This window comes from Phodopus roborovskii, unplaced genomic scaffold, assembly GCF_943737965.1.
Source record: "Phodopus roborovskii unplaced genomic scaffold, PHOROB, whole genome shotgun sequence".
In the NCBI taxonomy this organism is placed as follows: Eukaryota; Metazoa; Chordata; class Mammalia; order Rodentia; family Cricetidae; genus Phodopus; species Phodopus roborovskii.
The window spans coordinates 3,539,375-3,553,539 of NW_026125554.1; the positions used below are offsets into that span (position 1 = coordinate 3,539,375).

General features: G+C 45.0%; 1 protein-coding gene across 1 annotated transcript; it reads left to right on the top strand.

The window, feature by feature from the left end:
* Nucleotides 1-236: 236 nt before the first annotated feature.
* LOC127216704 (cytochrome P450 4F4) lies at nucleotides 237-13,576 on the top strand. The gene is made up of 13 exons (XM_051177522.1): nucleotides 237-387; nucleotides 583-781; nucleotides 2,392-2,536; nucleotides 4,045-4,098; nucleotides 4,193-4,320; nucleotides 5,822-5,943; nucleotides 7,964-8,234; nucleotides 9,980-10,046; nucleotides 10,212-10,341; nucleotides 12,087-12,220; nucleotides 12,310-12,374; nucleotides 12,529-12,611; nucleotides 12,981-13,576. The coding sequence occupies exons 2-13, from the start codon at nucleotides 584-586 to the stop codon at nucleotides 13,150-13,152; spliced, it is 1,569 nt and encodes a 522-aa protein (XP_051033479.1). The 5' UTR covers nucleotides 237-387; nucleotide 583; the 3' UTR covers nucleotides 13,153-13,576.
* The last annotated feature ends 589 nt before the right edge of the window (nucleotides 13,577-14,165 follow it).

Below are 14,165 nucleotides of genomic sequence, written 5' to 3' on the forward strand. Positions count from 1 at the left end.
TCTTTTTATTTATTTATTTATTCATGTGGTACAATCTGGCATCCTGCTGTGTGCGCTTGAATTGATTTCACTCTGTAGTCTGCTAACCAACCCCCCTCATCTTGGCCATCTTCCCAGGAGGGGAGGAAGCAGATGAGCCATTGAAGGATTGGCTGAGCCTGGCCTCCCTTTACCGCCTCCAGGGCAGAAGCCAGGAACAAAGAAGCTTGCTCTAAAGGAGGGAGAACTGTGGGAAACACACTGTTCCTAAGAGGAGGCGCCAGGCTATGGGAGGTAGAATTGTAGCGTTTTATATCGGGTTTTATATAAAGCTCTGATCTGGCTACTTATCTCCAGGTAGTCAGCTGTCTGAAGCCAAAAAGCCACAGCGACCCCGTTCACTTACAGGTAACAACCCCTGGCAGCCTCACTATGTTTCAGATATTTGGGAACTCCTGTCTCATCTTCTTACTGCCTCTGCCCTCCCCATGGCCCGCTCCTTCTCCCACCAGCCTTCACTCTCCCTACCCCGGTCCACTCTCCCTAAGGATCCCATTCCTCTTCCCAGTCCTAAATCTCACTCTCTGTCCATTCGCCCCACAGGATGCCACAGTTGGATCTGTCCTTCCTGGGCTGGAGCCTGGGGGCATCCTCTCTGTGGCTGCTTGTGCTGCTCATCGCTGCTTCCTGGCTCTTGGCCCGTGTCCTGGCTCGGACCTATGCCTTCTACCGCATGTATCACCATCTTTGTGGTTTCCCTCAGCCCCCCAAACGGAGTTGGTTCTTGGGTCACCTGGGCATGGTGAGTGTGACAGAAGATTGTGGGTCTCCTGTTGAGGAGTGAATGCACCAAGAATGGGGTTCAGAGAGACATAGCCCCAAGTCCTTCTGTACCCTTCCCTAGCTCTGCTCTTATTTCTGTCCTCCACCCTTAATTATCTGTGGATTCACTTCTGCTTGCTCTTTCTTATACTGGTGGACACTGAGAGGTTCCCAGGGTGGACCATACGGAACGAGGACCCCTGGTGTTCCCACTACTGGTGACTTAAGGCCTTCTGAGAAGCCCAGTCCAAGGTCATTTCTTCTGTCAGTGCATCTCTGGGTGTCTGGGTTTCTCCGGGGGCGATCTTTGGGATCTCTCTCCTACCACACATGGAGCAAGAGAACTATGGGCTGTGTTCCTGCCTCCTGTTCCTGAAGCACGCTTTTGTTTTCTTTTGTTTTAAAGCTTCAGTTCTCCCTTAAGATGGACCCGTGAGTCCTGTTGCTCTAACAGGATAAAAGCTGTCCACTGACCCTTCCTTCCATAAGCTTTCTTTTGACCCCGCTCCTTGGACTTGGACCAAGTCTATCCTCTTTGGTGACTCAGTCTCGGTTGCCTCATTTGTAAATAGCAAAGCTCACAACATACAAATATGTTAGTGACACGATCTGAAGGATGATGTCAAAATACTATGCATAGGAACACTTCAGGTCCAATGTGGCCTTAAAGGACCAGGGTCACACACATATGCAGTGTGTCAGTGACAAGAATAGCATTATGTAGCAGATGGTTTTGTTTACATGGTTATGTAAGTATATGTACAGCGGATACACAGACATATGCATAATAGATATATAAGCTCTATACAACACATTATGTATGTATATATCACTAAATAACGCCTCACCATATGTATCATATGTCTGTATATATCCACATGAGAGTGCGGGTAGAATGAGGGGTATACCATGTTATGGCCACTGGCTTGTATAATTATGGATTCTGAGCATGCTGCAATATGCCATCTGCAAAGTGGAGGACTAGAAAGGCAGGCTGTAATTAATTCGATCTGAGACCAAAAGTTTGGCATCCTGTGTGTGGGGGACCCTTAGAGTCCAAAGATCAAGGACTTGTACTGTGATGTCTGTGGGCAGAAGTAGATGAGCGCCTCAGTCTGGAAATGAGAGTGAATTTTTTCCCTCTATCTATTGCTCTATACATGCAGATCATAACCTGAAGGGTCAAGACCCCTTTGGGGAGGTCACACCTCAGATACCATACATATCAGATATTTACATTATAAATCATAACAGCAGCAAAATTATAGTTATGAAGTAGGAACGAAAATAATTTTATGGTTGGTGGTCACCACAACATGAGGAACTGTATGAAAGGATCACAGTGTTAGGAAGGTTGAGGATCACTGCTCTATGTGGTTCTTCAGTGGGATGGGCGGTGCCACCCAACCCCATGCAGGGTGGGTCATCCTGCCAGGGGCTACTGATACAAACTCCAGTGCCTTCTGGGAACACTATCCTAGAGCTATCCGGAAGTCATATTGTATCAGCTACCAGAACATCTCATAAGCATAGCACATGTGGCCCCTGGCAAACCATCCTAGGAGGTGACTGCTCCCGTCTTGTTTATAGGTCACCCCCACAGAGCAGGGTCTGAAGGAGGTTACCAAGCTGGTGGCCACCTACCCCCAGGGCTTCATGACGTGGATGGGTCCCATCTTCCCCATCATCACTCTGTGCCACCCTGACATCATTCGAGCTGTCCTCAGTGCTTCAGGTACTCAAGGGAAGCTGGTAGTGCTGTGGCTGTGGGAGGCGGAGGGCATCTAGTCTCCACAGTCATGCTTATGTGCGATTCCTGAAGGAGCCCAGTCCTTCTTTCTCTTGGCTTTCTCCACTTTTCACTGAAGTTGTCAAGAGGAAGCACAACACAGAGGATTCTCAGGGCACTCTGGCTTCCTACCTTGGTAGTTCTTTTCTTATAAAGCCTAGAGAACAGGAGGCCCCTTTCTTCTCATCTCCATTCAGAGCTAAGAGGAAGGAATGCTGTGCAGCCATGGCATGGTGTGCACCACTGGGAATGTGTGCTCTGGTGGGTGGAGACCTGGCTGATGGCTATCTAATCTTCCACCCAGCCTCGGAGAGGCTCCTGTTTCCCATCCAGGTGGATGCTGCACCAGCCTGTTTGCCTACTGCTAAGGTTCCTGTGTTACCTCCAGTAGGGGTACATGACCAGATGCAGGCAGATGGGGCTCTGGTGACTCCCCTACCTGACTTGTATTTCAGTATGAAACTTGACAGCTGTGGCCATCTCCTGATCACACTTGGTGTAGCAGTTCTTTTTGTTGCTATTGTTAGCACAACTTAAATGAGCAAAGATTGGTTTTGGCTTGTGGTTTAGAGTCCATCATGACAAAAGACAGGTGGACACATAACCTGGAGGAAGGAAACAGGGGAAGAGGGAACTCAATTCAATGTTTCCAAGGGGTTGCTCCAATGACCTTTCTCCAGTTAAGCTCCACTTTCTAAGATTTCTAGAACTTTCCAAAATAGAGGCAGCATCTGAGGACTAAGTCTTTCAAAACACAAGCTGGTTGGAGTGTTTCATGCCCCGGGTATGAACCAAGTATAGTCATGAATATGGCCCTATCTAGGGCTTACACGGAGCTTGGAGAACATCGTTTTCTTGCCTGAGCAGTTGTTCAGAATTATCTTTTTCTCCCGCAGAAAACATCAGGGTGTTTTGGGAGGTTATTTGGCATTTGTCACCTAGAGTCACACTGAAATAGAAATATGGCTGAGATCTCTTGTTTGATGCAGGTCTGATGTCTAATTAGACCACACCCATCAATATCTGTGAGATTATTGTGACTACCTAAAATCTTGTCTAGGACCTGCTTATGGAACACATTGAGATGTAGCAGATCATTTCTGTCCATTTTGCAGCAGATGAGGCCATTTAGCCCATACTACCCCATATATGTCAGGAAATGTCACAGAATGCTGGGGTGGACAGCTATGCTAGGTCTGTACAATGCTGTGCTGCAAGTGAAGGACAGACATGTTAGACTGTGCTGAAGCCAAGTGAAGGCATGGTGAAGTGAGTTGATGCTATCTCATCATGTATCCTGTTTCCTCCTCCTCTCTGCTTCCTGTGTCCTTTTATCTAACCTTGTCATGCTGGGTTTGGGGAAGACATGCACACACCTCGCGGAAGCCCTCACACTCTCTGCAAGTTCATCTCCTAGCCCCTCCATGGCTTCTGATCATCCTTGTTTATGTCAGCTGCAGTTGCCCTCAAGGAAGTAGTCTTCTACACTTTCCTGAAACCCTGGCTGGGTGAGTAGCTACAGATGAAAGGCCTCGGAACATCCTTAGGGGTAGGGGTGGCGGGAACACGCCACCATTGCTCGCTGCCATGTTGCCCTACCAGGGGATGGGCTTTTGCTGAGTGCTGGTGACAAGTGGAGCCGCCACCGTCGCATGCTGACACCCGCCTTCCATTTCAACATCCTGAAGCCCTATGTGAAGATTTTCAATGACAGCACCAACATCATGCATGTGAGTGCCTAGAAGCCAGGGAAAGGGACTTGGCTTCAGATAGATCTGGTCTGTGCTCTGAAGGGTGATTCTGGAGCCATGTTTTATATTATTTTCATCCCAATTTTGTGTTCAAGATGATACTATAGAGCTATATCTTCCCACATGGTGAGTGTTGATAAAGAGTTAGTTTCTACTCTTATCAGATGGTTGCCCTGAAAACTAAATGCAGACTTGAGGATTACATAGAAGTTGCTGATAAGGAGCTAGGCACTGCCACACACGTCGGTTTGAAAACAATGACATCTGATGTTGCTGACAGGGGTGTGGGCCAGGGGCTTGGTTCCTCTGGAAAGGGTTTGGGTCGTTTGTGGCATGTAAAAAGCTGTGGGTCAGCTTGCCTGATACCAGCATAGTTCTCTAATGGAACTTGACCAACTTCAAGCTAATTTAGTGTGGTCTCAGCAGGACAGACTGGACTCCTGGGCTTGTTCCTATAACACAAATTTCCATAGGAAAGAAGCTGGAAGTCACTTGAAGCTTGGGTTTCATTGAAGTTATAGTGCCTTCCTTTTTCCTAGATTATGCTAGTCAAAGTTATAAATCTAACACAAAAGCAAAGGCTCAACTTTGTAATGAACATTGCTGAAAACTCACATTGCACTGCAAGTACCTATGAAGTAGTCCAGGTTAAGAACACTGAGATGAGCTGGGGAATGGTGGCATATGTCTTTAATCCCAGCACTTGGGAGACAGAGGCAGATGGATCTCTGTGAGTTCAATGCCAGCCTGGTCTACAGAGTGAGTTCCAAGACAGTTAGGGCTACACAGAGGAACCCTGTCTTGAAAAACCAAAAAGAAAAAAAGGAAAAGAATATTGGGATGATTTATGCTTTGAATACTTAATAAGAATGCTTAAAAAACAATGGACATCTGCCATACTTAACATAGAGATAGCTTTGAGCCCAAGTTATGACACTCAACGTAATGAATAATATTATTAATTACACTCATAACATGTTTTGGAACTGAGGGTCATGACCCAATTCCATAATTTATGCTGCAAATTTAATTTTTAACAATCCTGTGAGATAGAGGCTACTTTTTCCTCATTAGGATGAATCTGAAGTTTAAAGCATAAAGGAATTTGTTCCATTATATTCACATAGGAAGTGATCTATAAATAGTGGCACATGGGCTCCATCATGGTTTATCAGACACAATCAGACCAACTTGTTGCTGAAGACATGGCATGAGAGACAAAGGGCAATGAGCTGACTGAGGGTGCATAGGACTTGGGAGTCAGAGATGAGGCTTAAACTTGGGGCTCCTCATCTTTAGCCTTGGATCTTCATCTCCTACATAATAGTTTCATTCACACCCAAGTCTGGTTATTCTGGTGGTCAGCTGTCTGGGGCAGAGACCTGGGAGGCTGCTTTTGAGTATCCATTCCTGTGGCTGTGTTTGAGCAGAGTTTCAAGGATCTGAGGCCCAGTTATGATACTGTTTCTTTTCTGTAAAGGCCAAGTGGCAGTGCCTGGCCTCAGGTGGCAGTGCCTGTCTGGACATGTTTGAGAACATCAGCCTGATGACCTTGGACAGTTTGCAGAAATGCGTCTTCAGCTTTGATAGCAACTGCCAGGAGTGAGTTCCTCTCATTGGTTGGAGAACTTGGACTATGGACCTAAGAGAGAAGGTGCAAGCGTGGTGGCTGACCAGTGGGAAAAGAGGGGGCTCCCTGGAGGAGGTGATTTAGAACAAGACCAAGGGTTGCAGGCATAAATCTGGTATGGAGGAGGCACCTTAGACTGAGATTGGCAAGTTGACACTTACTGAATTAGGTACTTTCCTCATTGCTGCAACAAAATAACCGACAAAAGAAACTCTAAGAAGAGTTTATTCCAGCTCACAGAGGGAAACTCCATCATGGCAAAGAAGGTAGTGCAGCAGGCTGGCTACACTATGACTGCAGACAGAAAGCAAAGAGTAATGAAGGCTTACTCTCAACTAGTTTTGCTTTTTTTGTGTAGTCTGAAACCTGCTTCTCACTATATATAGGAAAAAGACAGAAAGCAGTAGCTATCCCATATCCTGAATGCTATGCTATCTTGAAACTTTCCTCATGCTAAATGTCTAGCACCTTTTAATTCAGCCCCACACAAGCTCTTAGGACACAGGTAGAAAGAAGCCAAATTTGTTGCCAGAAAAGTAGCAAGAATAGACTCTATCCTCCTGACAGAGTCACCCCCAGAAACAACCCCACATGTTCTATATCTCCATTGTATGCATTTCTTTTTTATATTCTGGTCTACCAGACTTCCATCAGAATTTCCTTTTAAGCTCTCTTTACAGAATTTAAGAGCTTTTCTAGTCCAGCATTTAAAATCCTTCTACATTCCTTCTACAAACAAGTTTCAAAGGCCTAAGAACCACATGTTCAGGATTATATCAGTTATGACCCCACTTCTGGTACCAATGTACATATTACTTGTGTTTCTTATTGATACAACAAAAAGTAAAGAAGGAAAGATTTGTTGAGGGTTAAAGTTGAGGGGAATTCCATCATTGTGGGGAAGTCACAGGTGTAGGAGTGTGAGACTGATGGTCACATTACATTCACAGTCAGGAAACAGAGAGAAATGAGTGGTTATGTTAGCTAGCTTTCTCCATTTTATGTCATCTGAAAGCTCCAGTCATGACATAGTGTTCCCTTATTAAGGTGGGTATTATTTCTTTAATTAACTCAATATAGAGAATACAAATATGCTCAGAAATTTTTCTACGAGGTGATTCTAGATCTTGTCAATTTGACAGTCAGTATACACCAACATAGTGGCTAAACCATAAGGGCACGAAAGCCCAACAAAGGTAGGAACTTTCTCTTATAGTTTTTACCAAGGGTATTTGTACTTGTAGTCACTTCTGTTACTGTGCCAACATTTTTGAGGGTATTGACTTAATTAGAAGATGGATTTATTGTGGCTCATAGTTTCATAGACTTTTGTTGATGGTTCTTTGATTCCATTGTTTTGGTGGGAACAGGTGTTAGGGAAAATATTTACTTCATGGCAGTTGAGAAGTAAAGAGAGACTGGAAAGGGCCAGGGTCCTAACATCCTCTCCAAGGCACACTTATAACGGCCCAGCCAGCCTCTATTAAACCCCATCTCTTAATGGTTCTGCCACTTTCTAATAACCCCAGAGATGAACGTTTGGGAGACAGCCCCAAACCACAGTAAATAGACATGATTGTATCAGAGATCTGTCTGTAGACACTGACTATCTTGTACAAACAAGATTGAATTGTCACTGAATGCAGGTACCCTGTAGAAGAGTTTGTGTAACTGGAGGAAAATTAGGTCTTAACTAGTGGAAAGATTTGGGAAGCAGGTGGGTCAGATCTAGGGTAAGAGAGAAAAGAGAGCCATGATGTCTGCACTCCAGATGTCTTGAGACACTGAGCTCATGAGGAAGAGACACAGAGAGATAAGAGACATTATAGTCAAATCTCATGACTAAGGCAGGCATGTATCTATATATGTGATCTTCTGTTTCTGACTACTGAGTAGTCTCTTGGCAAGTAATTTCCACTTGTTGCTGAGAGGTACTTCTTTGGCTCAGCTGTGTTGAGTTGTGATGCTTCTCTTCATGCTCTACTCATGCAGGAAGCCCAGTGAGTATATTTCTGCCATCTTGGAACTCAGTGCTTTAGTGTCCAAACGGTACCAGCAGCTGCTTCTGCACATAGACTCACTTTATAAGCTCACCCCTAATGGGATGCGCTTCCATAAGGCCTGCCACCTGGTGCACAACTTCACGGATGCTGTTATCCAGGATCGACGGAGTACTCTCCCCAGTAAGGATGGTGATGATGTCCTCAAGGCCAAGGCCAAGTCCAAGACTTTAGACTTCATTGATGTGCTGCTGCTGGCCAAGGTTGGTTCTCAAGAGGTGCAATGGAGATGTTTAAACTTAATTCAATGAGTGTGATGTGCACATCTTTTATTCCAGCACTCCAGAGGCAGTGGCAGGAAGAGTTGAGGCCAGCCTGGTCTATATATTGAATTTCAGGCCAGCCAAAGATATGTGCTGAAACACAATCTCAAAATAATTATTAACTCACCAAATAGCTATTTTTGTGTTTGTGAGGGTAATTTTTAGATAGAGTCTCAATAAACAGCCCTGGCTGACCAATTTCATGATGTTCTTCCTGCCCTCACTTTGCACATTCTGAAATTATAGATGTATGCCACATCACTTAGGTCTAGTTAAGCATTTTAGAGATCAGTCTCACTGTGTTGCCAATGAATGTATCTTCCTGTTCCAATTTTCCAAGTCATGGAACTCATACAAAGACCCATACATTATGAGTCTTGCAAGTTTCACAGCAAAGTTGACATTTCCGTGTCTTCTTTGTTCTAGGGAGTATGGACATATGGAAAAGGAGAGAGAGCTAGAAAGCAAGAGGTGAAAGGGTAGCGTGATATGGACATAAGAAGAAAAGAGGGGAGTATATGGAAGAAGTAATGTTGGGAGAGTAAGAGAATAAGAGACAAATGAAAGGAGAGGACATTTTAAATTAATGTTTGAGTGTGCAAACCAACTTGTTTTATTATAGCATTTTCATGAACATATAATTATAAATGGAGTTCTTAATTGGTCTAAGTAATAAAAATCCAGAGTCAGATATAGAGGAAAATGCTGAGAGATCAGAGAGAAGGAGCAAACCATAGCCACACCTTAGCATCCCAGCAGACAAGACAGCAAGTTCCTGTTTCTCCCTGCTTATATCCTGTTTCCATTCAGCTACCTCACTTCCTACCTGCCTGTCTGTATAGACTTCCAGACCTCTATGGTTAGCTAGTGGCAAGCTCCAGTCTCTGGTCTTCAGACACGCTTTATTTGTATAAGCAAGATATCACCACATATAATGTTATACTTTGAGAGAGGACTTTATTCTGGAATGTAAGCAAATTTTCTCTAATCACAGGTAAAATTTATAGGTATGTAAGCCCATGGTTCTCTAGAGGAGATAAGATAAATTTTCTTCATGTAGCACCCAAGAATAGAAGAGAGTACAGGAGGAACTGGGGTTCAGGATAAAACAGTCAGGGGATAGAAACATGAAAAATGTTTGAAGGTAAAAGAGGAAGAGGAGGAGAAATCTAGAGACTGGTCATATGTAAGGAGAAATCATTTGCATTCACACATTTGACTTATTGTCACTGTTTCTCCTGTCAATCCAACCCTTTCTGTCTCAAAGTGTGCAGCATTATTCTTGCCTACAAGGTAGACTCTATTCATATCAAACACTTATGGAAGAATTGACAGAAAGTGTTCCACATCCCTCCTAGGAGAAGTCTTGAGATTAATGGTGAGTCTCCAGTTTCAAAGGAATACTTCCGTGCAATCATCATGCAAAGTTACTCGTTCCTTTCACTGCTAGAAATCTCTCATTGTAGAGAAATTGGGATATACCATCAGTCAGCAATTCCTCCAATCAGGAAAAACAAACAACAGGAGGCAGTGCAGTCAAGAACTATACCTGGGGTAGGGTCCTGTGATGATGAGCAAGAGAGATACAGGGGTGCAGTGGTCTTGGTGTATGGATCTAAGAGAACTGTCTCGGGTTAGACATAGACTCAGAACTGCTGTGATCTGGTGTCTTGCCTTGTCTCCAGGATGAAGATGGAAAGGAGTTGTCAGATGAGGACATTAGAGCAGAGGCTGACACCTTCATGTTTGAGGGTGAGTGTGCCAGAGGAAGCAGGACATGTTGAATGGACCCTGAAATCCCACTATCATCCATCTTCCCATTTTCTTATCCTTCCTGGGGTCCTCCCTGCCTGGCTGCTGCCCACTTTGTGGTGCTGAAGTAGCTCTGAGATCCAGTCCCACCCATATTCCCCTCAGGTCATGACACCACAGCCAGTGGCCTCTCCTGGACCCTGTACAACCTGGCAAGGCATCCGGAATACCAGGAGCGCTGCCGGCAGGAGGTGCGGGAGCTGCTGAGGGACCGCGAGTCTCAGGCGATTGAGTGGTAAGCATAGGTCCTGGTGTGTTATTGGCTCCTTCTCCTGGCTCCACTCCTTGGGTGGCAGAGGGGCTCTTTTTGCTGCTTCTTCCATTGCTGCTTGGTAAGAATAGAATCTCATTAAAAAAGAGGAGGTTTTATGCTTTGGACAGAAAGACTTGCACTTCCAAAAGAATTACTAACAATACAATAGTAAGGGCAGATGATGTCACTTTGCAGCTATTCAATGTATAGAAACTTTCCCTCTTCTTTGCTCTTTGTCTCATATAACACATTTTCAATGTCCTCCATCCAAGACTGTTTACTCTTTCCTATTTCCTGCCAGAATAGAAATTCATAAATGACACATGGTGGCAAAAGTCATTGTCAGTGTGCTGTGCCATCTGTTGCATCATTCGTGCATCTATTCAGCAAATCCTCCTACAATGCCTTCCCATGAGTTTTACGAGCTGTCCTGTGCTAATGATGTAGCTGAGGGGAAGTTCTGCCAGGAGCTCCAAGCCTGAAGGGAGAATGGTTTGCATCAGGACACCTCTAGGACACACTGACAGGTGTGAGGTTTAGAGTAAGAGAAGCAGGCTGGGGTAAAGGATGGATTTAATCTAGAATCCTGAATGAGGGTTAGGAGGTATCTGGTTGGAACTGTGGTACAGGGCTATAAATAAGAGGGAGGAGGAGTAGAGGTGATGGAGAAGGATGGAGACAAGAGATGGAGTGTTGTGTGACTTTTGTTGGGGAAATGTGAATGAATGCCCTCCTGGACAACAGACAAAACAAATGATTGCATAGAAGGCCAATGTAGTGAAACAGTGAGTTTATTAGAGTTTCTCACATCAGTATGGATGAGGGATTATTTACAGCTGTACCACTGAAAATCACACCCTAATGTGGATGAGGACTCAAAAAGGCTGCATCCTGGAGCACCTAGACAGTCTCTGCCCAACAGTTATTACCCTTTCTTTAACCTTGAGGATCTTTTAGGTTTCAGGAATTTCCTAAGACTTGTGAGCCTTATAAGTTTTTGCGTATCCTGAGTCTTTTGGAGCTCCCCCTGGGACAGAATCTTTTAGTTTGCACAAATTTGTTACACATTGAGAAGGAGGGGAATTGGAAAGAGGAGAGGACTAGAAAAGAGGAGAAATGGTGAAGATAAGGTGTGGGATAAAAGCAGGGGAGGGTGTAAGAGAAAGAAGGAGGGTTAGGATGAGCACAGGGAAGAGGGGCAGGAGAAAAAAGAAGAGGAACAAAAGAAGAGGAAGGAGGAGGAAGGAAGGGAAGATAGGAAGGGAGCATGGAGGGTTTGCCTGTGAAGGAACAGGGTGGGACTAGAGATCAAAAAGAAGTGTGGAGGGAAGGGAGGAAGGGTAGAAGGATTTGAGGGGGGAGGGAAAGAAAGGGGGAGAAGGAAGGGAGGAGCAGAGGAAGGGAGGAACTCAAAGAGGCAGCAGAAACAGACATAGAAGGTTGATTTTAAAAAAAAAAAAGGCAAACACTATGTTTTTGCTATCCCTTACTTAGTTCATTTTGATTTTGCCTTTACTCAAGAAAAATTCTCTTTTAAGCCATTTTTTAGTTCCTTTTTATGGTGGACATTTGGATGTGTTTACTTCAGAAAAACCTTCTAAAGATACCTGGCTAAATTCTCCCCAGTACTTTTCTACTTTTTTCCCTGGGGATGTTTTAATACTGTGGGCAACATGGAGCCTGATGATCTGTTTCGCTCCTGGATAACTGTGTGGCCTGTTCCTCAGGGACGACCTGGCCCAGCTGCCCTTCCTCACCATGTGCATCAAGGAGAGTCTGCGGCTGCATCCTCCAGTCACAGTGATCTCCCGCTGCTGCACCCAAGATATTGGGCTCCCAGATGGACGGGTCATCCCTAAAGGTGCCCACGGGACAGGGAAGGAGGGTCTTGGGCACACAGCAAGGTTTATTCAGCAGCAGGCTCACCCTCCTGGCCCCACTTTACCACAGGTGTCGTCTGCATCATCAATATTTTCGCAACTCATCACAACCCAACTGTGTGGCCTGATCCTGAGGTGCTGTAAACACCCCATCCCCCCATTCTTTTTCCTTTAATGATCCAGCAGAAGGAGCAGGTTTAAGCTATGGAAATCAGTCCTTCCCTTCCCTACCGCACACAGCCCCCTTTCTCTGGCTGTGCTGGGAGATTCGGCTCATTGTATCTTTCAGGTCTATGACCCCTACCGCTTTGATCCAGAGAACATCAAGGACAGGTCACCTCTGGCTTTTATTCCCTTCTCTGCTGGGCCCAGGTGAGGCCAGAGGGCTTGAGGTGATGGTTCACAGCTTTGGGGAAGATGGAGAAGGTGGAAAGTTGGGACAAATCAGGGTCTAGGTCTTGTTCCTGCATCTTTGCAGGTTAAGTAAAGATGTGCAGTACTGAGGTTGGGGAAGTCTCAGAACCACAATCATGATTGTTTCAGTTGGGCTGTGAGGTCTAGTGAGGTTCACGAGATAAAGAATGTGGATGTAAACGACGGGTCCCAATTAAGTTAGTTCCTCTTGGGTGCTCCTTCAGCTAGCTGACCAGGTGGGAAGGTACCTAGGCCAGGATTCAGTGATAGGTAGGACCTGAATGGGATCCAGGACACAGTCACAGTCCCCACCCTGCCCTTTCACAGGAACTGCATAGGACAGACTTTTGCCATCAGTGAGATGAAGGTGGCCCTGGCGCTGACACTGCTGCGCTTCCGCATCCTGCCCGATGACAAGGAGCCTCGAAGGCAGCCAGAGTTGATTCTGCGTGCAGAGGGCGGGCTGTGGCTGCGGGTGGAGCCGCTGAACACACAGTAAACCCCTACACCCAGATGGACCATTACACCCACCTACCTACCTCTGCAGATCCCCAAATAAGCAAAAGTATCGCCTGTGCGCGAGGCACACAACAAGAGGCACTGGAGGACAGCGGGCATCAGCAGTTGGGGTCTGGGAGTGAAATGGAGCTAATGTCCTTGGATCAAGACCACTGACTTGCTCAGACTATTCACAGGCCCTGCCTTGTGCTCCAACCTAGCAGGACCTACCCCCCCTTAGATAATAGAGATGAAGGGTACTGTCTGGGCAGGATGGGGGCCAGGCTCACGCTCAGGAAATCTTTGAAACTGAGGTACATTTCCATCGCCTTGACCTCTGTTCTAATCCCAAAATTTCTCTTATTTGGGGATTCTTCAGTGTTTCTGTGAAAACTGAATTTCTAGGTTTATTAAACCAAACAAGCCTGGCATTTGCTATCGACTTTTATTTATTTGTTTGTTTGTTTGAATAGGAGTCTCAATACACTGCCCTGCATTCTCTCAAATTTCTACTCCTTGGTTTGGTTTTGCCTCATTTTATTTTATTTATCATACCTTTAGGTTTTTTTTTCTTTTATCTCTTATTGACAATAGATTTTTTTTTCACATAATATATTCTTTTTATGGTTTCCCTTCCTTCTACTTCTCCCTATTTTCCCTCCCATCTAGTTCCACATCCTTTCTATCTCTCATTAGAAAACAAACAGAAATATAATAATACAATAAAAATAAAGGAAAATAAGACAAAACAAAATCAAATTGGGATAGGGCAAACAACCAAATAAGAAAAAGAGTCAAAGAAATTGCACAAAAAGACACATACAGACACAGAGACTCACTAGTACATACAGAGAGAGAAGGGGGGGAGAGAGAGGGAGAGAGAGAGGAAGAGAGAGAGAGAGAGAGAGAGAGAGAGAGAGAGAGAGAGGAATCCCATAAAAACACAAACCTGGAAGCCCTAATGTATATGCAAAGGACCTATAAGGGGGAAAATGGCCTGACTTAACATTATGA